We start from the raw sequence: 26,397 nt of genomic DNA, 5'->3' as shown, positions 1-26,397 counted from the left end.
ATTATGTATGAATTGATAATAACCTAAGACTGGCTAAGGTCAGAGTAATTGCCATTTAATTGGCTTCAAATATACTAATGATTATGATAATGTTGATACTGAAGAACCTAACAGGCCTGGAGACAAATGTCTAAGAGAGCAGAGAGGTGAATTATGAGAGGCAGGAGTAGGGAGGGGACCATTATAGAAGTCACAAGTTTGGAAATCACCAAATGGTAATTCAGTAGAGTTGTGAAGAAATTTGGCTTTTAGAGGAAACTATTAGAACAACAACAACAACCCACCCCGCCCCGCCAAAAGAAAAGAACAAACTTAATGGAGTGGAGAGGGTGAAGGGAGAGAAAGTTGTATTTGCTCCAAAACTTCTGTGTGAAGAAGCGTGGCTGGGGGATATTAATTGGACAATCCCAGGAGAAGCCACTAAATAAGGGCTCAGGTGGCCTCAAGGAAAACACTTATTATAGCTGAGAACTGAGAGGGAGGCCAGGCAAAACGGACTTGACCTCCTATGGGGGTAACATGCTGGCTTGTACTGAGACACAAAACCGGAAATTGGTACAGAAACCAGATATAAGTAGAAACACATATTAAGTTAAACCAGGTAATGTAAATTACCTCATTTTTACACATTCTGCTCCTTAAATTTCCCACATCCCCAAGATACATACAAATGCTAGTAAAATGGTGGAGACATAATAAAATTATGATTGTGCAGCCTATGTAGAAAATATTTAATAGATGAAAATGTAATTCTTGAGAAAAATGGGAAAGGGATTTTGATCCTAGATACACACAGTCTTTCAAGAATCAGGTTAACCAAAGGGCAATTGCTAAGATACCCTCCCTTTGGGTTTTGCCATAGGTCCCATTTCATCTCAGACAGTCATCTATAAAAGAAGAGCATCTTACATTTGGGGCTTTTAAAATAGTAGAAATCCTGACATTCCTGTCAAAGGGCTCTGTAATGCTTCCTGCTTCCAAAATCATTTCCATATCACTCTCTTCTAATGGCATGATTCATATTCATGTCAACTTGAAAAAGCACTGAAGCCAAAGTAAGGTAAAAACAAATTTATGTTATGGATAATCAGCTGAAATCCATCACACCCGAGGGTCAGTTACTACTGTGCTGGGGCTGTGCGGTCTACTTGGGTAAGGCTGAGTGGCAGTGGCAGGTCCTGATACTTGTTCTAGTAGCCACAAAGCCGCACTGGCTCTCAAAAAGCACAATCTGCCATTCACTTAAGTCTGGGTTGCCAGCAAGCCCAAGGATGGACTCCCCACTAGTACCATCAGGCTCAGGGAATTTGGCTAGCACTGGGCACCTCAGACTTCTGCCAGCTAATTGGCTTTGGGGAAGCCGCTGACCTACTCTCCACTGAGTGGCTTTTGTGAACCTGGAACCTAGCCTGCTTCTCATCATTGATCAACCTTGGCCAAGCCAGCTGGCTTGTTCCTTTGCAGACAGCTTGCCTTAGGGAAGCTGGTTGGTGGCTCCTCAACCTACTAAGTGAGAGAGAGAGAAAGCGAGAGAGGATGAACTACAGAACAATCTCTCAAAAAATGACCAGCACTCAGTGTCAGTTGAGGGGGACTTAGAGATGAACAAAATCGTGCCTAATACCTGATATATTAATAGGTGGAGTAGAACTCTGCATAGCCTTAACCAGAAAGGTAACTAAGAATTTAGGAATGGGGCCCAAATGAAATACAATCATGAAGCACTTCATTAAATGAGTCTTACTCAAATGTACACCTGAATTCCTTTAGTTACAGTCAAGCACAATGTCATCATCATCGATGTCACATTGATATACATATGCATTGGTGACAAGGAACAAAAATCTGTTGTTTGAAGGCTTGTGGGGAAAAAATCCACATTAAACAGAGTCCTATATGGTTCTGGCCACCCCTCACCACTTGCCAGGCTGGCCTTCCAGTGCCTGAGCAAATGTTCAAGTAGGTTTCCCCGGCTTGGGGCTAAATCCGCCAGGGATTTTTTTAATCCAAAAAGAATAAAAATATGTAACCTATTAGATAAATGCTGGCTTCCTAATTCAAGTTCACAAATGGAAATGACAAATGGAAACAATCAAATAAATGGTTAACTTTTAATAGTATCCCTACTAAATCAGGAGGAAGAAAGCTAAAGGAATTGTTTCTTAGGATTTCAGTCTTTCTCTCTGTCCTCTCTAAGACAAATGCAGAGAGCACAGATTTATTCAGCTGAAATAATCTGTAGTGCTGCAACTGGTTAGTTCACATCAAAGATTCTATCTACTTCATTTCTAATGTAATTGTGATTTTAAAATATATACATAAATATAAAATTGTTTTGGAGAACCAGGTATGCAGGGAGTATGTGATAGTCTTCTACAAGCCACATGGATTATATGCAGAATCATGGACAAATCTTTAAAACATTAGAACTTCAATTTTCCCCTTTTATATAATAGATGAGATTATAATACTCCAGTGGTACACTATGGCCATATCCTCAAAACTGAGGCAGATGGTGCACAAAGTCAGTGCATCAGATTCATTCCTCTCTACAAAAGCACGACTTACAAGAAATGTGGTTCTGGAGTTCATTTTCTAAAAACTCAGCCAGAAACGAAAGCTACGCCACAAGGCAAAATTTTTCTTTATGTTCCAATTTGGATTTAAATAAGATGTCATACACCGATGAAAACACAGACCCCTAAATAGAGTTCCCAGGAATTGAACAGCTCCAGTATTACTGATGTTTATTCACATAGTTTGTAACTGTTAAGTTATTCCAAAGTTTATGTTGGGATGTCAGGACTTTCAGAGTGGGAAGTCACTGTAAAAGATAGTCTGGTCTAATCCTCACATGATACTTGAACTTGTTCCCTACAACATCTCTCACAGTGCTGGGAAACTTACTGCCTTCCAACACAGTTCATTCTATTTCTGGACATTAAGTGAAGAACTCAAAGCACTGAAGGGAGCCCTAGTTCAAAAAAAGGGAGATAGGTTGCTTAAGTCATCTTTTAAGAGCTCAGTATCTCATAATAACCATAGGCTCTGAAGAATCCCAAGCCAAATACATACATGAATATTTCTGAAGTTCCCAAAGAATAACTACATTAAATAAATGTACAGCAGAGGCAGTAGAATCAAAATATCTGCTACAGAACCTAGACTCCTTCATACACTGTGAGAACATTGGAAGGTAACACAATCTCTCTAAGCTTCCCTTTCCTCTGTGAAATGGGGAAATAGCTACCACTGAGGTCATTGTAAAGATTAACCAACCCCAACAAAGCACATAGCACATAGCCTAATGTATATTCAGCTCTCAAAAATCTGTGTTATTAGTCTTACCTTCAAAATCTTTACTATTCATTTTGAGACTGACTATTCAAGTTTCATATCAACAAAACGTGAAAAAAAAATCACCATCTAGTAATGCAGTATCTGTACATAAACTAACTTTTCGTGGTACCTTAAGTACATTCCCAAATGGCTTAATGTCAAGATGAAGCTCACAGAGAAGGTGCTCTTTGCTATTGCTTATATTATAACTTGGGAGTTTTGTTTAATACTCTGCATTAATGAGGGAGCTTCTTAGGATAATATTACAACAGAGAGTGCAAGAAATACCTGTGAGGTCAATGCAGTTCTATTAACTGTCATCTAACACAGAAATATTTTCGTTGAATACCATTAAAGCTTTCTCCTTTTCTTTGTTCTGCTTTTTGAAGGCAGTAGGAGCCCAAATTTCCCTACTAATAATTTCTGTTTTCGACTTGGCAGCATAATGATACTAGACTTGAGGAAAAAAAAAATCACCTTGGCAATGTCTTCTTCAGAGGTTTTTACAAAAGATATTTTGTTAGGATAAATTATACTAAGTAGGCTCTTTAACTAAGCAAAAACAAATCCACTTGTAACTAAATGACCTGAGTAGCTTTATACTTTTTAAAGAGAACCTACCTGGAAAACACTACACTCTTTAAATGAACATTTTGTTAAAATGGAAAATATGAAACAGAAGGGTAATTAGACAAGTAAGTTGCTCTTTGCTACTCCTGCTGATAGAGTAAACTCAGAAGACTCTCAGAGTTCCCACCGCCATATATAAATCAAGACTCAAGCTGTGGTTGCAGCAAAAAAGTTCTGGGATAATTTTTCTTTATATCCTGGGGGCTCAGGCCAACTGATTGGAGAGATGTAATGGCAGTTAAATGAATAAATGTATAATCTGTGCTCTCTCATATATGTGTGTATATATGTGCATGTGTAGACATGCACAAATTGCCTTCTCTAAAAGGGTGGAAACAGAAAATATACTCCATGGACTGTGTTGAGATCACTCGGAATAAACAGAGCATCTGGACAACTAATTACCCAATGTAAAAGAAGAGGATCTCCATACTCCTACCATTTCTTCCACCCAAGAACTTCCTAAACATTAGGTCAGTGCTATTAATCTATGAGTCAGAGCAAAAGATGAAGATCTTTTATTTCATAGAGACTGGCAATTATTGATGGATTTAAAATAATTTGTCAAGCTAAAAGATTTAAGCTGGGCAAAAATGGCATGACCCTTTTGAGATACAGTGTCCTCAACCTTACCATTTAACCTTCATGACTCCTGATATACATTCCCTTCTCTAACTCACAATCAGTCCAATACTCTAGGCTGCTCAGTTATCCCATAAAGACTTTTCCTGGACCAATCCCCATCATTATCTCTGACTTCAGCAGTCCTATCAAACTTTAGGTAAGAAGCCTGGTTCCCTCAGAACAGAATCCTAAGGAAAAGTCACCTCCTAAAAAATGTCATTTATTTATATACCTTAAGCTCAAAACCCCTTGTTACACTCATAAACTCTGCTGCTCATTGGGATTTCCAGGACTTTTTCCCATTTTGTCCACCCACCAAATAAGTCACTCTTGGCCTACCAACAGATGCAGGCAATCAACCCAAGCATGGAGCAGGAAAGGCCCCTTATTTGGCCAAGGCTGCCACACAGGTTGGCAAAGATACAGGATGGTCCTGGGCATATGACATGCTTGGCTTTTAATCCCATTTCCACTTTATCTGCAGTGGGACCATGGGCAAGTCACTAAAACTCTCTGACCTTGGGTTCCTTATCTGACTAATGAGAATCTGACACCCAGCATCCCACTTTTCTATACTGGGTGGGGTCTTAACATGATAATTAAATCTTAATACCATGTATTGTCTCACCACAAATGGTGACTTATTCCAAATGCCAATTCTCAACCTCTGCTTTTACTTCATCTGGAACATGGGCACTCACAATTCTACTATATTGTTTGCACTACCTACCTGGAATCTTCATACTGTGTGTATTTTCTAGACTTCTACAAAGCGGCAAAATATTCATACATAACACTGAGCACCTCTGTAATTAAAAGATTCTTTCTTTCTTTCTTTCTTTCTTTCTTTCTTTTTTTTCTTTCTTTCTTTCTTTCTTTTTTTTTTTTTTCTGAGACAGACTCTCACTCTGTCACCCAGGCTGGAGTGCAGTGGCACAATCTCCACTCATTGCAACTTCCTCTTCCCAGGCTCAAGCCATCCTCCCACCTCAGCCTCTGGAGTAGCTGAGACTACAGGTGTGCGCCACCACTCCTTGTTAATTTTTTACTTTTTATTTTTATTTTTTGGTAGAAATGAGGGTTGCATCACGTTGCCCAGGCTGGTCTCAAACTCCTGTGCTCAAGCAACCCTCCCACCTCTGCCTCCCAAAGTGCTGGGATTACCAGCATGAGCCACTGCGCCTGGCTGAAACATACTTTAAAGAGATCAAGTATGAAAATCAAAAATGGGCATCAATAAAACACATAACTATCTGATTTGTTTTGCTTGTTTTAATAACTTATTGTTTCCTCCAGAGGAAATATTTAGAAGCCATTTAAAATTATATAAGCCTGCTTTTCTCCTTTCCTACTGCTGTCAATATTTTTATTTAAAAAGTAACAAACTTCAAATAAAATCTGACTGTTAGCAATCACAGCAATCTGTGTTGAGATTTCAGATGCCCACAGAAATAAAACCATACTGACTGCACTTCAATATATTGACAAGAGCTGGGAGAAAATGTGAGGAAACAAAGAGCAAAAGTTTTTCACACACAGGCAAAAATACACAATCAATACTTCAGTTCCTACTTATTTAAATACCTATTAATTGCTCTACTGTGCCTTCAACTCTCACGTCTGTTAACTTTGAAAAAAATAACATATTTCTTGCTCCCCTAGGAAGATGAAAAGCATCAGAAGAATTTTGAGTTAAGACAAAATTCACAAATAGCACATCTCATTATCCGTATCTATCAAACCAGAGCTCCTACGGTAGTTCCAACTCCATTGATATAGTCATCATCATCATCATCATCATCATCATCATTGTAATTATAAGTCTCTTGGTGTCATATATTGGAATAATGTTTCTATAGGCATTGTATCATTTTTTAATAAAATATATATAATTTCAGATTAGAAGGGGTAAGAAAGAATATAGTCTAGCTGGTCCCCTGAAGATACAGGAATGGAGACTCTTAGAGATGAATGGACTTGCTCCAAATCACATCACAGTATTAGGTAGTCGAGAAATCAAAATTAAAAACTAAAGCATAGGCCCAGGCGCAGTGGCTCATGCCTGTAATCCTAGTCCTTTGGGAGGCCAAAACTGGAGGATCACTTGATGCCAGGTGTTTGAGAACAGCCTGAGCAACATAGTGAGATGCCATTTCTACAGAAAAAAATTAAAATAAAAGTAGCATGGCGGCATGTGCCTGTAGTCCCAGCTACTCAGGAAGCTGAGACAAGAGGATCACTTGAGCCCTAGAGGTCAAGGCTGCAGTGAGCCAAGATCATGCCACTGCACTCCAGCCTAGGGGACAGAGCCAGACCCTTTCTCAAAAACAAAACAAAACAAAACAAAAAAATACCCTCAAAAATTTACTTATGAAGTTAACAGGATTCTTACAATTCTCCTTGCTCATTTTAAAATGTGTGCCACTTGTCCATTTTCTTCGGTGGGACATGAGCTTTCTCCTCCCTCTCTGCTTTCTCTTCTTCCTCCTCTTCCTTTTCCTTTCAAGACAAAGGAGTAAGTTCTCCTTTCTGAAGCTAAACCAGTAATTTTAAAGCTTTCTTCACCTCGAATGTTGTTAGTGAAAACCCTGCTTGGGTTAAAGCCCCTTTTTTCTTTTTTATACTGTTGTCTCTCTTCATTTGACCTGAGGTCAGGTATTAAAGACTAAATTTCCTCATGAAATTTCTGAGCAAACTTTCACTTATTGATGTGCTTCTATAAAAAGTTTGGAAAGCACCCCTAAGGCCATTGACATTGCCAAAGGATAATAAATTACATGACCTTGGGTTGGTCTAGCAAGTCAAGCTCATAGTGTCTCCTGTTAAGCATGTACTAGACCCTGTATCTACATTAAATCTCTTGGTCTTCACAAAAACCTCACAAAGTAAGTTCCACCTTCAGTCTCATAGTTATAAATAAATAGGCTAAAGCGAGTGAGTCTTAGAGAAGTTCTTTAACTTGCTCCAAGCTTCAGAGGTGGTAGAGCCAGGGCTTGAATCTACCAGCCACCTGGCCCCGAAGCTTGACCCTTACTGTCTCTGGCTACAGTAGCTAATGTTGACCTGTTCCTTACACTAGGCCACATGGTATGCTAAGCTCTCAACCTGCAGTATCTCATTGGCTATTTACAACATGTTGTTTGCAAATACTATTAGTGGTGCCATCATTTTACAGATGACAAAATAGGAGATTAGAAAAGTTAAGTAGCATTTTTTTAAGGCAAAGGAAAAAGCACATTTTTTGGCACGAAATAACAAAACTGGTCCTCTAAATTGCCTCGTTTCATCTACACTTTGGCATGCAGGCTGGCCTGGCTAAAGAATATAATGTGAGTGAATGTGAGTCTTTTGCTCACCTGCAAGAGTAAAAGAAAAATATTTGAGTTGCTAAGGTGAAAGCCATCGTGCCAATGAACATCAAAACACCCTTTAATCCTTTGATCAGTGAATTCTATATCTAAATAAAATGATTATTGCTTTCATAAAATGTCTCTGTTTGCTACTGACAGAGAGCAACTGAGCTAGTATGTCCTGCAATAGCCTTTAAATAACCAAGGAGAGAGATCAAAATAAAAATAAATCTTGACCAGATTTATAGGTGCACCTTGATTAGTTCTTGTTATTTTCCTTCAAATAAGCAATACCTAAAAAAAATGAAAAGGGAATGTTGAGACCAGATATCATGTAATAGATGGGCTTTCTCTGACATACAGTATGGTATAATGACAAAAAAATAATGCTGGCCCATCATTTGTGACACTTACCAGCTAAGTAGAGCAGAGAGAAAGACAAAGAGGATTTTTCAGGATGCTGAATGGTGCCACCACTTGGATTTCAATAAATTATCATTTGTTTTACTGTACTTCTCAAAGTTTTGTTGTAGTGTAGCATTTTGTTGCTTTCTCTAAGAAAACACGTTTTCCTTTTCTTCAACTGATACAATTTTTTTGAAAAATTCTAACATTAAAATCAAATGTAGTGTATTCAAGTATAATTCCATTGCTTGCTAATGAGAAAGCCTATCTTATAGGAATTTTAATTATGTACAATGTGATGAAACTGGAATTGTTTACCTACCAAGCCATCACTTTCTCCTTCACAATCCCACCAACGCTCAGGTATCTTCTCAAAGTGAGATGCCATAAATAACATAAATGCCAGTCAATAAAGCTAATGATTATTATTTTTAAAACAATGTAATTCTCATTTTTCTATAAACTCCCCTTTTAATAAAACCTCATTTCCTTCAGGCAACACTTTATCTACAATGGATTTGGCCAGCTGAATAAAAATACCTGTTAAAGGAGAGAAAGTTCCCATCAAAGCTGTTGAAATCTGATTTCATTTCAGATTCTAGAACTAATGTTGTTTTTTGTTTAAATAGATTTTGTCTGTCAATTTCCAGACCTGCTGTGCCATCAGCCTGTATGGACTGCTGTGGTCAACACGGGGGTTGTAGCAGCAAATTTTATTATGGACTGGTAATTGAATTGAACAGGTTTACATTTGAATAGATTTACTACATCATGATCTCTGACATACTGCATGGGACTGAAATCCCTCTCCATCCATAAAGATACATTTAAGACACTATCATTCTCTCCAGGCTTGGAAAGCAAGTCTTGAGCCAAGGAGATGGCCAAACATAATTGTGCATTTATATGCAGGGTACAATGCAATATTTCACTGCATTTTTTAAGTAAAAAAGAAAAAAGAATATTCCATATTTACTCATAACTATCCCATCCTTTCGATTTGGTGGTTGTGGGAGGTGGGGGGAGGTGGTTAAAGAACGGATATTTTGCCATCAAAGTGGGCATTAAGAAGTAAAGGAAAATAAATTATTATTTGAGTATATCAGCAACAGCAGCAATTCTCTAGAAAACAGATACTTGCTTGATAACAGCAACTGAAGAGGTGTGAATTATAGATAAGCGCTGTCCCATTCACTTTCACCAGCAATGTTTAATTAAACACAGTTCACACCTCTTCATTCACTCTTACTGCCCTTCAGGATTGTTCTTGCTAGAAATCACAATGGAAAAAATATTTAAGGAAATATATCTTCTTTAAACCTGGAAAAGCAAATGGTATGTAAATTATGGCAGTAAATCAAGCTAATAAAAAAATTATATATTCCTAGAATTGGAGAAGTGTCTCCATGTAATTCAGTTTTTCAAAATAAAACCTAAATATAGATCAATGCCACATCAATACAAGTGTTCATTGTTGTATTAATTTTAGAACTTTTTAAAAACTGGATTTGCTTTTGAAAAATAATGATTCCTCAACTTTCAAGGATTTGAAATCACTCTTAATTCTCTCTGAATGAGCATGAGTTTAGTTTGAGTCTCTACAACGAAACTAAGTGGCAACATAAATATAATTAAGGCCAGAAATTGACTGTCAATCACCGATCATTAACTTTCAGAAATATGTTTTGTTTGTTACTCTGCTATAGGGGTTAAGGTAATGGCTAAGATAAAGAGCTCCACTTCACAAACGTAAGCTACCACCATCATCCTAACTGAAAGAAAAACTCTGTCATGTGGGTTGGGTGGTTGTTGTTTTAATTATATGTTTTCCTTTATCAAAATTGTCCTTCTGGCAATTTCACATAAGTTTTCTCTTATGTGCAAGAGAACCACCTTATCTGTCTTTTTCACTGTTGTATCACTGGAGCCTGGAATAGTGCCTGGAACATGGGAAGACTTTAGTACATATTCAGCAAATGGATTACAAATGTAAAACATGTTAACTCTGAAAAATCCTTAAAGGGCCAAAGGCTATACTGTAAAAAGTACCCCCATCCTCATTTTCATTCACCAATGTGACACTGTCACCAATCTTTAGGTATCCTTCCTTCCTTCCACTTCTCCATGTATACACATGTGTATATCTGTCACAGTGTGTATGATGTCTGCCATCCATTCTCCTTTCCATCTCTCTCTATATACGTATATATACATATACACACACACTCTCATACATACACACACACAGATATATAATGAATCATACTATTAAAAAACTTGTTCTTATATATATATTTACTTAGTAATGTATCTTGGTCATCTTTTTATAAAATTTTATTATAACATTATACACTTCTTTGTTTATAGCTGTTTCTCAAGGGAAGAGCAAAGTTGAAGACTAGAAGAATTTGAGAGGGTCTTCTTTGTTCCTATTTGATAAGTGAAAGAGAAATACGATGTGAATTCCATATATCCAAACATAATCTGATCCACTCATCTTCCTATAATATTGTTCACAGTAAAAATCTTGAAAGAAGAACAAATCAGGAAAAATTATGACACCGCATGATGGCACACACTCAGTGACACTCTGGTTCACTCTTGGTGAATTAATATGTGAGCCTATTTGGATTTAAAAGTTAAAAATAGGGGATCTCCAGTATGAACAAAATATAATAATAGGGCAAGCCCCAGAAACAAAGCATAGTTCTATAATACAGATCTATAATTTAGATGTATAACAGAAGTTATACATCTAAATATTTAATGAATCTAATTTTCTGTCAAACATTAATTACCACCTTTTCATTGTGTTACTTTATAAAACTGTGTTTATTTCGAACTCTGGTGAATTTCCTGAAGAAAAGGAAACAGAAAATTCTAAATGCAGTATGTAAAATGCACATTTACAAACACACACACACAAGTAAAGTAATGCATTACGGAACAAAAACTGAATCACAGGCCTCACAAAGTAAAGAAAACTTTTTATCCATCTCCAAGCTAACATGTGAGTTTCACTAGAAATGATGAAATATACAAATATTTCAGGACCTTTGACATGTGTGGAATAGTTGAGTGGCATCTAGAATCAGTGGGTTCACTTCCTGGCTCCACCAATTATAAACTGTGTGAGCTTAAGCAATTTGTTTAGCACAGAACACGTCACTGTTGCTATTTTATGTTTGTTGTTGTTATCCGCAACTGAAAGCAAATAGAAAGCAATTTTAATATGATATTTTCAGCTCTTTGTAATAGAAAATAAAGTCCAAAAGATAAGGTTGGGAAAGAATAAAGAGCGTTTTAAACCCAAGATTAATTAAAAAAAAAAAATCTCTCTGCAAACCTAGTAATGAGAAGAAAACCAAAAATTCAATGACAGCAGCCTCTTGGTTTGTCTTCATCCTTTGCTCTCTGCAGATTGTAAAGATGACAAAAGCACTATGGTCAAGCATACCTGGTGTGTTTCGCTGTACATCAGATCCTCCTACCTTGTCCCTTCCTGTCAATGTGAAGTGGTTAGCCATAAGTTATCAGAAAGTCCAGGTATAAAGGAGTATTCTGCCATCAGAGTCAGGGTACTTACTGTTAACCTCATCTTTTTCTGGTTTCTCTAAAACTGGTGGAATTTTTTGCCTCCCGTCCCCACACCAAAATCAAAAGCTCAGGGGCACTAGCAAAGAGCCTTACCTTCTTTCAGCATGCCCACTTTTAAACACTTCATGAAGCGGCAAGCCTGGCAGGATTTACGTCTGCGCTTTGTGATTTCACATTCATTCGTGGCAGGGCAGCTGTATTCTATATTGCCTAAAACACAAGTTTGAAGAAAAGTTGTCAGATTTGCAAGATCCAGGAAATATTAGCATCCCAAAGGCAATGTCAACTCTATTATTGTTACTCCCCCCCCAAAAAAAATGTCACATGAGACTCAAGAGAAATGTCACAAATATCATCAAGCTGGATGCTCTGCTATAATCACAAAAGATACGTGGGGCAAAGAGAATAAACATGGTGAAATGCTTCAAAAGATGAAGTTTAAAATTAGCCTTCAAAACATTATGCTGAGTCCACCCATGCAAAGTAAGAGTCTTCCAGAATCTTATGATACAAAAGAAATTTCAAAATAGATTATGTTCATGAAAACACAAATATCAAAACCAGATTATTGGATTGTCAATCCTGGATTTATTCTGGTTCCTAATACTTTGGTGCATCAGCCTTATTGTCTTTCTGACACTCAACAATATAAACTTCACTGTGGAAAATGATATGTAAACAAATACGGCATATTATAGTAAGCTCCTAGAGGGTAGGGACAGAAATTACATAGTTGTTGCTTTAGCACTTACCAGAGCCTTACAACACAATTCTGTGCTTGGTAAATGCTTACTGATGATGGTGATGATAATGAAGCTGATGGTCATCATCATTATCATCATCATCATGATGTGTGTTACATAATTTGCATAATTAATTCCAAACACTGAAGTTCCCTGATGTTAGAACAAAGAATAAACTGCTATGAAATTATATATTTTTAATATTAGACTTTGTATCACTTATGGTAGTACCTACATATTTAAAATGGCAACTAAGAAACCAGAAAAAGATCTAAACTAATTTTTTTTTTCGATTAGTACCAATGGCAGTGTGTGGGATGTGCTCTGGGGCTGCCTACAGCTTTGTAAAGAAGCTGCCTTTAAAATAAAGCTTTTCTCCCCAATCAACTCTGTCACATAGTGCTTGAAGGTCTTTCGTTACTTCCTAACCCTTTCCCCTTGTGATTAAGTGCATTAGTATCTTAATGAAAATGCATTCTGTTTATTGCCCTCTTGGGAAGGGGGAGGTCATCACACCAAATGCATAAATTGTCATCAGAGACGGTCCGAACATAATTGCAATTTTGCTCCTCCATGTTTGCAATACTCAGGGTCCGTCCAAGTCCCCTGAAACATGCGCAGATTCTAGTAATTAGCATACAGTCTGCCTGGGACCACAGCATTGATGAAATATTTCAGAGTTAATCACACTTTGTAAACACTGATTTATATTGACTACCTTTCTTCAGACTGATGTCTCCTCATTAAATATCACATTAGTGGATTGCAGGGTAGTACAAAGACTCAACTACTCAGCAACTGCTAATTCAACAGGAAGTAATACCTAACCACTTATAACTACTGAAAACTGGTTCAGTATGCATGACTTGAAAAAAACACATTATAATTTGAGATAACCTATCAAAATTGCCTAAATTAGCATTGTAATTCAGGGCATTTATAATAATAAAAGCAACTACTTTTTAACAGGAGGTTAAATAATAAGAGTAATATTAATGGCATCAACAGAAGTATATACCATCACCTTCCTTGGAGATATTACTGATGCTATACTCTTAGAAAACCAAGGATAAGTGAAAGAAACCAGTGTGGCTGGGTCACAGCTAAGAATAAAAGGATTTATAATCTGAACTTTAGATGAACCACTCTTCACTGCAGTTTCTTCAACCATCTCTGAATATTTATTTTGCATCAAAAGAGTGTTGCTAGTAATTTTCTAAGGGTTAATTAGTATTCCACTACTAGATCCTTTCACCCTGTTCGGTTCCCCCTATACTTACTTAAAAAGAAACAGGCCTTTGCTCTCTTAGGAAGGACTGAAGAGTGACTGCTTAAAAGGATCAGAAAGAAAGCAAAAAAAGTTTGCCAAACAGCATTCTTTTCCTTTTTTCTGCCTGAAAAGTCAGTATGAAGTAACACTTTCATCACTTCCCTTATCAAGGCATGAGTGCTAGTCCTACGCACCTTTAACCCAGTGCTAAAAACTTTCTACCAGGATGATCCAGTGCCACAAACATAATCATCATTCTTTTAAAACCTGTTCCACTTCCTCTTTGAAAACTGTATCCCCATCCTTCACATCAACAAACTTCTGACAAGAATGCACATCAGGCATGTGTGAGCTCACACCTGGACTATGGCAGTTATCCCCTCCCTGGGCTTTTTGCCTCTGTCCTGACCCACTCTAATCCACGCGGCATACCGCTGTCATCTTCCTTTCCCTAGGACTGCTTTGATCACGTCATGACGCTGATTTTAAAAAATCAGTAGAATTATTTGCCTTCCTGAATGAAACATAAACTATAAGGCTTACAAACAGGGTCTTCTTCCAGCCTTTCATTTACTTTTCCAGCAATATTGCTATTATTACCTGACATGAACTTTTTGAGGCAGCCAATTTGATTTATTCATTTTTTTGCTAAGCATCCTTCAGACTTTCCTCTGAGAATTATCTTTGCCACTTTTTCTTCTTAAAATTATTTCCAAGCCTCCTTGTTCAACTCAAACTCCATTCCAATCTTCCATGGAAACTTCTCTGACTATCCCAGCAGAAAATGATTTCTTGGTTTTCATATTTGTTCAGGTACTCTCATCATATCCAGACAGACCATATTTTGTTATACCTTTCATACATATATTACCCATTGGATGGTAAGACACTAGAGGACAATGGACATTTCCTATGCAGTATAAAAACCATCCAAGCCAGGTGTAGCGGCTCACACCTGTAATTCCAACACTTTGGTAGGCCGAGGCAGATGAATCACTTGAGGTCAGGAGTTCAAGACCAGCTTGGCCAATACGGCAAAACCCCGTCTCTACCAAAAAAAAATTGAAAAATAAGCCAGGCATGGTGGTGTGCACCTTTAGTCCCAGCCTCTTGGAAGGTCGAGGTGGGAGAATTGCTTGAACCCAGAAGGCGGAGGTTGCAGTGAGCCAAGATCATGCCACTGCACTCCAGCCTGGGAAACAGCAAGACTTCATCCCCACCGTCCAGAAAAAAAAACTCCACCAAAAAGTAATATATAAGTAGAAGAATATACCTATAATAACTTAGAATTTTCTTATCTCAAGGTCATTATTAAGAACATCAATTATGGTGCTATAATGCAGTGTCACAGGATCAAGTGAGCTGCATGTCCCATTAGGAAGCAATGTTAAAAACAGTAGGAAAATCATTCCACAAATAATCTAAAAAATAGAAGAAAAAGCCAGGCATGATGGCTCACACCTGTAATCCAGCACTTTGGGAAGCCGAGGAGGGTGGATCACTTGAGCTCAGAAGTTCAAGATGAGCCTGACCAACATGGTGAAACCCTATCTCTACTAAAAATAAAAAATTAGCCAGGCGTGGTGGTGCGTGCCTGTAATCCCAGCTGCGTGGGAGGCTGAGGCTCGGAGAATTGCTTGAACCCAGGAGAAGGAGGTTGCAGTGAGCCGAGATCGTGCCATTGCACTCCAGCCTGGGCAACAAGAGCAAAACTCTGTTTCAAAAAAAAAAAAAAAAAAAAGTCTAGTTAATTTTTCGAAATTGTGAACAGTAGCTTTGACAAAAATGGAAAAATAGTGTGGCAAAAAGGGAAAGATTATGCAAAAAAAAATACAACAGCTTCTGAGAAGTAAAGTGCGAATAAAAGAGGAAATCATAAAGGAAATTATATTATCCAGGAAATAAAAATCCATACTGATACGAATAGGATAAGAATAAAAGAAAAATAAAATAATACAGATAGATGGTGCCAAATGAGATTCATAATTTTTATCTTACTTTATAATTGGAGCTACATTGGAGAAAATATTTAGGATTGATTCAATAATTGTAAGTAAATCTATGAATGACTCATCTAGGAATAATTATGTAAAGATTTTAAATCTCTTCAAAAGGCAGAAGGGAATCTGTCAAATAATGATATGAGAGTTTTAGATCACATTTAAAGGACTCTGGTCTCCTTTCTATCCATTACATTCCGTAATTCTTCAATGATAAGGAGAAATGTAAAAGCAGGGGAGGTTTTCCTAGTGTGTTAGAATGAAGTCTTGAAGTAGGACCTCTGTGTTATTCCTTGTTGAATCCTCAGTGCTAATCGATGAGCCAGGAGTTTTGTATTATGGCTGGTTTGGGATAGAGAGAGGTGGTTCCTTATATTAAGGAGTCCACCGAGAGGAGACAAGACGTGTAAACAAACAATACAGTTTAGTGGGTGGTGTCATGGTTCAGGATGCAGTACTGGCGTACTGGCAAGTACATGCATTCCCACAAACACAGGGATTATGCTTAGGAAGATCAGCAAATTCTTCACATAGGAGCAAATGCTTGAACTATGCCATGAAAAATAAAGAAATGACTACATTGGGGTAAAGGACTCTTCCCAGAGCGACAGCAAATACAACATATGTGTAAAAATTTCACCATGAATGGATGGAAATCAGTGGTCCTACTGTCTTCACAAATGATATATTTTCAGCTGAAGTGTATAGAAATTGTTTCTGATAAACTAGGTCTCTTTCACAAATATTTTCTTTCAATAAAGTTGCCTTGACACATACGGATAATAACCTTGATTTCACTAAGTGACTCTGGTTTATATCTTGAAAAACAAGTCAACATCATTCTAAATAACTTATTTGCTGGAGGAAAACCTCTCTAATTTCCAAGCCCTCCCATTGAGTCACTTAGTTCATTGTTGTTGGCTATGATCACCCACCCAACAAAGTCTTTGATCCATGTTAGAGTCTACAGAGATTGTGCCCTTGAAAAACCTTCCCTGGTGCTGTTTCTATTCAATAAAGAAAGCATTTTATCCTAAAAATGTGCTGCCCCAAGCACCTGGGTAACAATGTTACATCTATTTTGGTAATGGTTCAAAGACACGACTCCCAGTAGACCATACGATCTCTATGGGGCACTTGTTTTCCTTCCATTCTCTAAAAGTGGAAACTAGACGAAAATATTTCCAATAGCAACTATGGGCACCTGGAATGTGAACACTGGATATTCACTCAGGAGGATGCAGAAGTTATTGTTCACAGCATAGGATTTTCATTTCAGACATGGAGTTTTCTTGGATTACAGCTTGCTATTTTCTGGGACACATTTGTTGGATGGCACCAGGGACTGAATTGGGCAGCTACTGATGACACGACTGGAATTTTCCCAGTTTTGTCAATAGCTAGGGAAGTGTGCTCTGCTGCAGAGGGAACCAATAAACATAGAAGCTCTGGGTTTTTAAACCAGGCTGACAAGAATGATAGAGCAATTTATAATATCTCCTGGCAGCTTTTCAGAAAGTCCCGGGCTCTGATTACTTATTTCAGAGTCTTTTGTGCAATTAGTTTGCAGGCAATATAATTTTCTCACTTACTGCTTAATAGAATCTTGCAGCTAGCTGGCGGATAGAATAACAGGGTGTATGTAAAACCCCAGCCTGGAGTGCCAGTGGATAATTTGTGTATTCCTTTCAGTCACTTAATGGACTTTTACAGTTTGGCAGTGAAAGGGCTGAATGATGTAAATTAGCATGGCATCTCAAAATAAAAATATATGTCAAATCTTTATTCCTGAATCACATCACTCCCACATGGTAATGATGCATTTGGATTTATGTAGTTCCTAAGACTTGTCCTCTTTTTCATACATATAGACATCATAATTGTAAAGCCGATTTGAAAGCATCTGTATATTTCTCCCAATTGTTTTAATTTTATTAGCAGAACCAAATAGCTTGCAATGACCCACGGGGCACTCCAAGTGGGATTTATCCAATTGTTTTTAAACATTAAGTGATTTAAAAATAATGGGATTTGCCTCAGTACACAATTACAGAGCACTGAAATCATGCAAGCAATAATCTGTAGTATTTTTGTTTTAAAGGCCCTAAAACATAAACAAGAAAGAAAGAAAGAAAACTCTGTCTTTATTGTGTAGTGGCAAAGGTTTTTCCATTTTTACAGTGATCCAACTTTCCTTTTTTTCTTTGTTTTTCTTTCTTATTTTCAATGCTTTGTTTCTAGCTATTCTGTGCTCATTTCCATCTGAAAGAGAAAATAATACTATCTATAGCTGAGATTCATATTATGGAATAGTAATTTATTCCATATCTGTAACTTTTAAAAAGTCATAATTACATCAATGCACACGTAAGTTAAGGGAGTTATTTGTTTTTCAAAGAAGACATCCACAGTTCGACTTTAAATAAGTTGTGTAGGAACACTACATCTGTTCTCAAGGGATTCCACCAAATACTTTTTGGTGCTTCCTTTAGAACTGCCACCAGAGCCACTTTAGAAGGTATGAACAGGGCTTGGGAGGCACTATATTATACCTCATTTTCACCCAAACTTACTGCCCTTTGCATTTCGACATGAAGTCAGATGATTTTTGTTCATTACTAAATTTTAAGTCTACCCTTAAAGGTCAATGATTTGCCATCACTGAAGCTATTGTGAGATTCTGTCTCAGACTCTAAAAGAGGATTTCCAAAAATACTATAAGGAATGGGTAGTATCACTCTACTAATGGGACCCCAGACCACCTGCCAGGTGAGGCTGTGGCATACTGAAGTGGGAGGAGAGGAGCGTCACATCAGGTTAATTGTTAGAGCTGGCTCTTATCAAAGCAATTTCATACACAGGAGTGTGCCCAAGTCTCATGCTCTTTGCCTCTGAACTGTCTCTCTACCCCATAAAACATGAGGTGGGGGACAGGAGGGTATAGACAAGATCTTTTGCTAGTTGATTCTTTAGCATTCTATAGTATTAAATTCCGACAATCATAAATGTAGTATATAAGAGGCACACAGCATAGCGGTGCAAATTGCTGCATTTTCTGGGTGAAACTCAAGCCTCACTTCCAAATAGGAATGGATGATGCTTTGCCCTTAAGGAAAAAAGACTGGAAGGATATTCACAAGCAGGCAGGCTTTTAAACCCTCAGCAATGTCTAGTGACTGGAGATCACACACTCTGGTTTCATCCTACAGTGTCCTGTGTTTGGGAGACTCACCAAGGCTGCAGTCTGTGCCAGTACTGGCCACCTCCCTGTGCAAAATTTCTAACAATAAGATTCTATTCCTCCACTGTATTGAATGAAAAATGCTTAGCATTTGAAAATGCTATAAAATGAGGACAAATTACTTAGCCTTGATTTTTTTCCAGTTTTAAAAAAACTACATCTTCCCTCGGGTTCCCCTAAATTTGTAAACATGGACATTCCTTTGTCACTTTAATTCTACAACCAACAACTAAACACTAGGCATTGTGCATGTTCATTTTAGGACAAAATTTTTGTATGTCCATTCTATGTCCATCTTTAGCATATTACTTTGCATATAGTCGAGAAAAATGTCTGAGGAGGAATGTGTGATAGGAGGGGAGGAGAAAAGAAAGGCCAGGCGCTGTGGCTCATGCTGTAATCCCAGCACTTTGGAAGGCTGAGGCAGGTGGATCACCTGAGGTCAGGAGTTCGAAACCAGCCTGGCCAACATGGTGAAACCCCATCTCTACTAAAAATACAAAAAAAAATAAAAAATAGCCAGGCATGGTTGTGCGCGCCTGTAGTCCCAGCTACTCAGGAGGCTGAGGCAGGAAAATCGCTTGAACCCAGAAGGCGGAGGTTGGAGTGAGCTGAAATCGTGCCACTGCACTCCAGCCTGGGCGAGAGAGCAAGACTTTGTCTCCAAAAAAGAAAGGAAGAGAAGAGAAGAGGAAAAGAAAGGAAAAGAAAAGAAAAGAAAAGAAAAGAAAAGAAAAGAAAAGAAAAGAAAAGGAAAGGAAAGGAAAGGAAAGGAAAGAAAAGAAAAGAAAAGAAAAGAAAAGAAAAGAAAAGAAAATGCAAACCTAGGTTCAAGTTCCAGCTCTACCATGTTATTGGCTGTGTGAACTTGAACTAGTTGCCTTTGTTACCCTCAGTTTGCTAAAGTACAAAAGAGGAATAATCATATCTGCTTTATAACTTTGTAAGAATTACATGAAATGAAGGTATTAAGATCATATGCATACAGTTTTGGTCTCTTTTCTGAGGAAAAAGGAGAGAACTGTCCTAAGATCCCACTTATTGTTATTTACCCTGAATCCTAAGACTTTAATCTCCAGTTTGCAAATATTATAAAATAAAACCACCTTCCTCAGATTTATACAAGGATGTGAAAATGAATATGCCATTCACTCAGAAACACTGAAAGAAGATTTTGTCCTTGCAACACTTCTAGGGAGAGCATTTAGCTATGTTTTACAGATATTGAGAAGGAAAGGAACATAGTCGTTCTTAAAAGTACCAGAATGTCTGAGAAGTGAGTTTGTGAGGCATCAACCACATCTCCTCATGAACACTTCCTGTCTCTACCTTGGAGCACACACAGTGCCTATCGCTGGGTATGATCTGATTAGAACAGAGGGCAAAGCATTTGCAAAGCTCTTCAAAAATCTTATCCTAGCCTTATCTCTTGCCACAGTCCCAGGTCGACTTCTACCCCATCTCAAGCTCACCCCCTTGTCTGAAACCCACATGGCATTACCTGAAGTTCCTAGAAAGCAGCATCCTTTCCTACTGCTCCTCTCTGTGTGCTGCTTCTATCATTTCTTCAGTGAGATGATCCCAGGGCTCCCGAGACTGAGTTAGGGGTCTTTGTGGATGTAACTAGTTCATCCCGTACTTACCTTTCAGGTGAGTTCCTCTGTTAGCACTTAACACACTTTATTATATGTGTCTGTGGAATTGCCCCCTTCCTGTCCCAACTGTATGTTCTTTAAGGGCAGTGTCTTACTCCTTTCAGAATCCCCTGTGTCCAAGTGAGTGTCAGGTCAAGTCAATGACACATAGGAAACACTCATTTGTCAACTTAATTTTTAGTGAGTCTGTTATTCATTCCCCCATTTTAGTTTTTAGCTTCAAATTATTCATTAAAAATTTAGAATAAAGGTGTTAGCAATCCACCAATAGTATATGATTTGGCATAAAACAACACAGACTTATAGGATATTTGATTTCAAAGAGATTATAAATTCCAATTGCTTCAGCCCCCTTGTTTTATATAGAAGACCATAAAAGGGGTAAATATGTAATGACTTATCTATTATCACTAGAACCTATGATTGCTCCACCCTCTTTATAAGAATATGGGCTAGTTAACTGCAGAAATGAGACTAAAACTGAGATATCCCAACATCCAGTTCAATGGCCTTTAAATGCATCCACAAAAAGCTTAGATATCAATACCTAAGAACAGGATAATAACAAACAGTAAGACTCACAGGTACTCTTTGATGTGCTTTACATTTTGAACTCCCTTTTTGTGATTAGAGATTTAAGGCAGAGAGAGAATAAGGTAACATACCCAGAATCATACAGCTAACAAGCGCTAAAGCCAGGATTTGAACCAGGCAATCTGGATCCAAAGTCTGTGCTCTTAAATATGAGGCAATGCTGCCTAACTCTAATCTTTTAAAAGTAATTACTTGAACGTTGTTTAGAATAGAAATAAAAATGAAAATTCCATCTTCTGAAAGAGCACTTTGTGTAGCTGTTGCTGCTGCTATTGTTGCCAGTCAGAAAGGAAATTTTGATGCCTGACATAGGAGCCTGAGAGTGATAGGTTCAGGGTGGATCTTGGCATTGTCTTTTGCTGTTGTCAGACTTATGGTGTAAGGGCAGCTGTGGGATAGGATAGGGTTGCTTTTAGAGAATGGAATCTCTCAACACCTCAAACAGAAATCCCTCAACTTGTCTCTGTACCAGTATGGTTGATGGCCTGTTTAATTCCACAGAAACCAAACAGAGCATGTCACCAAAGCAACAGGTGTCAGGTTGTACACAATGCATTTTAACAATCCCAAAATAATGTTCTTGTTCATGATGGAAAAAAAAAAAGTAATCCATAATCATGAGGGTGTGTTCTGAAATACATTTAAAAGGGACTGGTAAGTGGATAATAAAAATACACTGGTGAAAATGATGGAGAATATAAATGTTTCTCATCCAAGGACTAAAGAAATTCAATGTTTTTAGTTCTGATATAATGATGTCTTCTGGTAAAAGGCAACTGTTTTTTACAGTGTAAAATGCATATCCTACATGATGTGTACAGTCTCTTCTTCTTAGTTTTTAAGCTCTTATGGTACACAGATCATGTCACAGAAGTCCTTATAAAAGAGCTCAAAGGTGACCACTGCCACAAGAAATATATAATATCTGAGCTGACTATAACCTCCAAATTTGCTGTGCTCTCTATCCAACATCAATTTTTACGTGTTCTTCTTCTACCTGTGAATTTTAAACAACCTCGATGCAAGTCTGCTTATCCGTCTTTCAAAACATGCAACAACAACAAAAGGCTTGTTAATAAAATATTCGTGGAAAAGAAAGCAATGCTAATTACATCTAATGCATTCACTATCTTTGGATAGAAACAGTTTCAATGTGTACATTTTACGGTAACTTTTACAGACTGGTACAAGAACATATGACCAGTTAGAGGCATTTGGATGATATCCTATATGATAAAAGCAGTTGATTCTTAAATAGAAATTTTACTTCTTGAGATTTTCCTTCTACCTTAAACAAGTGTAACTTTTCTAACACCATCCCTAAGTGCTTCTGTTCTTGGATGCTATCAATGTGCCCAAAGTTTGTCAGAGAAGAAAAAATGGAATTAGAGTGTGCTTTTAAGATCAAGTTCATATATTCAACAAATATCTGCATCCTCTAAAATTAATACTGATTTAGGGAACTCCTTCTTGACATAAGTAATAGTAATTGATCTGTGTGTAAGCTGTAGGAGGCAGTATAACATATGGATTATGAGCTAACATATTGGAGTCAAATTGGGCTGCCTCGTTCTACCATTTTCCACGTGACTTTGGAACAGCTCTTAAATTCAGAGTTACCTTCTTTATGAATGACATGTGGATGGGTAATAATAATTGATGCATTATGGGATTGCTATTAACATTAAGTAAGATCACGTATTTAAGATGCTTAGCAGAGTTCCTGACAGGGAGTTAGTATTGATTATAATATTAGCAATAATTACAGCATCATTACTGTACTCAGGGAAGGAATGCAGGAGAAAGAGCTAAGAGGGACTCAAGAAGTGCCCAGGTGCTGGTTCTCAGCACAGAAGTAAGGAAGTGCTAGCTAGAGAATTTCTTCTGGCCTTGCGCTTGTCAGCCAGAAGACAAAGAACTGATGTCTGAGTCAAAAGGCACTTTGTGAGAAGCAAAAGCAAACAAACAAACCAAAGATGGACTCGGTCATAAAAGAAGGTAAAACATTCAAAAAACAGTAATTACCCCAAGGGTCAGGGAACTCAGACAGGGCTGCTGGCTGGATTGAGAGAAAGACGAGGAAAGTCCAGAAAACAATAGAAGCTCCTGGTAGTCTGTACCTGAAGCGTAGTACCAAATGTAGTCTGTACCTGAAGTTTAAAATAAAATCTGTATACCTGAACTGTCTGCTAAGTTAGGGATTTCAGATAAGTGCCTCGCATCTCCCTACGAAGAGTAAGAAAGAAAAGTATAGGGGAAAACTTAGCAGGGAGAGTCAGGGGGTTCCTGTTTGATGATTGTCCAAGGGACATAGGATAAAAATGCCTCCTCCACTGTGGGATATTTGTTTAACGCTAAGTCTTCCACAGAAGAGCAGGGGTTTGGTTGGCAAGCTTTTTTGAAAGGGCCAGATTGTACATATTTTTGTCTTTGCGGGTCATTCAGTCTCTGCTGTGACTCCTTAACTCAGCTGCTATAGCACAAAAGCAGCCACAGACTATACTAGAATAGGTGTGGCTATGTTCCAATAAAACTTTCTTTAGCAAAATGGATTTGGCCCGCAGGCCTTGGTTTAGCCATCTCTTGTCTAAACCATATGGACAAAAGGCTGCAATGACAAAAATACTTTACAGTCTATTATCCATGATTTCCTTTCTTGCTCACGACTCTGTAAGGTAGTTTCCCCCAAGTTAGGCACAGAAACTTTTTAAAGAAATCTTTATAAATTGATAATAACTGAGAAGAACAAATGGAAGAATGAGTTGGAAAACTTTTGCTTTAAGTATTACAAAATTTGAGATTGTTCTCCATATAAAACATAAGCGAAAGTTCTGGGGCACGGTGAGGTTTTTCCAAAAGCAGGATGTACTTTGGGAGTAGTGAAGATGCTCTGGAGGCAAAAGCGGGGAAAAAAAGGTGCACTTGAGGACAACATATTGGGCTACATTCCTTCCTTTGAAGATTTTTGTGTTTATCTCTGATCGTCCTCAAGTGGAAACTGTAAATAGTACGCACGGAAAAGAAAATGGATATCAAAATGTAGATTTGGGATATGTATTCAGATTCATTCTAAAGGTACATTCAGATTTTCAGCTCTACATTCTAAATTAACAAAGATGTCCTTGAACTAAATAATCTCTCAGTAGTATTCTTTCTAGTATTATCAGAGATGCCCTTTTTTTTAAGTCTGCTCAAACCAAGATAAAATGAGATTTCATTCAAAATAATATAGCAACTTTTTGTTAAAAATAGATTAAAAATATTTTTCTCTTTCTAACTATCATTCATCATAAGAGAAACAAAAAAAGAGACCAAGACCAACAACAACAACAACAAAAAGGGATTGATTCTGAGCTGCCTTCTGGAGTGGTCACAAAGTTTACGCAAATGGACAATTATTCTCACATCAAAACAGGAGAGAAATAAGCCTCTTTCTTCCTAAAAGAAATAATTAAAGAATACATAAGTGTCATCAGTGGAGACAGATTTTTAGGATCAGTCCAAGACTAACAAACAAAAATTGGGTGGAGAAATGCATGTCAGGTGATAAAAATCCAGAGAACTGACCCAGGAAATGGAAATGGTGGAGGCACTGAAGAGTTGTGCTCTCAAGCTTCACATTTAAGGGATTTCTAAAAATGAATTACAAAACGTTTAGGTATTTTTAAGACTTAGTTCTTACTGTCTCCTTTCTAAAAACCTTGAATATTATCTAATCATAACATTTGGCATATTCTTAATTCCTCATTTTTATTTTAATAACTTAAACAGTTTTGCCCATGGATTAAAATTCTCTCAAGAAAAATACAATCTATAATCATTCAATCTTTTAAAAGCTTTTAAAATATACAAGGCAGTGTAATGAAGGGGTTAAGAGGACAGGCTCTGGGTTCAAGATTTCGGGGACCCAGTTGTTCTTTGGGCAATTACTTCTTTGTGCCACAGGTTCCACATCTATAAAAGAAGATAATATAATCATGATAGGACTGCCTACTTCATTGGGATGAGTAAAGAAATAAGATAATTAATGTAAAGCACATAGAACAATGTGTGGCACTTTCCAAAATCAAATATATTCATTATTATTATAAATTAAACTAATATATTTATTATTACTATTAGTATTATTGGTTAACAAATTCTTCATCTAAAGGCATTGCATTAAGCTCAGGAACCTTAAAACAACTATGTACATTATCCATATATATAAAATTACTTACGGATAAGCCTAAGGTGATAAAAGATTGGAACTTTAGTGTATATATAAATTTGGTATATATATAAAACTCTCAAAAATATTTAAACATTGACCTCCCACCCATTAGGATGGTCGCTACTGAAGAAAAAAAAAAACAGAAAATAACAAGCACTGAAAAGAATATGAAGAAATTAGAACCCTTGTGCTCTGTTGGTGGTAATATAACATGGTACTGCCGCTCTAGAAAACAGTACGGGAGTTCTTCTAAGAATTATAAATAGAATTACCATGTGATCCAGTAATTTCACTTCTTGGTGTATGCATACATCCAAAAGAATTAAAAATAGGATCTCGAACAAGTATTTGTACACCCATGTTCACTGCAGTATTATTTACAAATAGCCAAGAAATGGAAGCAACCTAAATGTCAGCCAAGAGAGGAAAGCACAAAGAAAATGTGGTCTATCCATACAGTGGAATGTAGTAGTCCTCTCTTATTTGTGATTTCCCTTTCGGCAGTTTCAATTACCCAAGGTACAGTACAGTAAAATATTTTGAGAGAGAGAGAGAGAGACCACATTCACATAACTTTTAGTATTGTATATTGTTATAATTATCCTATTTTAGTATTAGTTACTTTCGTTAATCTCTTACTGGGCCTAATCTATAAATTAAACTTTATCATAGATATGTATGTATAGAAAAAAAAATCCTCGTCTCTATAGGGTTCAGTCCTATCTTATCTATGGTT

General features: G+C 37.3%; 1 protein-coding gene across 10 annotated transcripts in view; it reads right to left on the bottom strand.

Annotated features, from left to right (window-relative positions):
• ESRRG (estrogen related receptor gamma) overlaps positions 1–26,397 on the bottom strand; it is a 594,759-nt gene that overhangs the window by 143,392 nt on the left and 424,970 nt on the right. For all 10 annotated transcript variants that reach the window (XM_003265099.3, XM_030812870.1, XM_003265098.3 and 7 more), the window contains one exon: positions 12,039–12,155. In XM_003265099.3, coding sequence (XP_003265147.1) covers positions 12,039–12,155 — 117 coding nt within the window. The remainder of the gene's footprint in view (positions 1–12,038; positions 12,156–26,397) is intronic.

This window comes from Nomascus leucogenys, chromosome 5 (assembly GCF_006542625.1).
Source record: "Nomascus leucogenys isolate Asia chromosome 5, Asia_NLE_v1, whole genome shotgun sequence".
In the NCBI taxonomy this organism is placed as follows: Eukaryota; Metazoa; Chordata; class Mammalia; order Primates; family Hylobatidae; genus Nomascus; species Nomascus leucogenys.
This window is presented reverse-complemented; position numbering and strand designations above follow the sequence as displayed.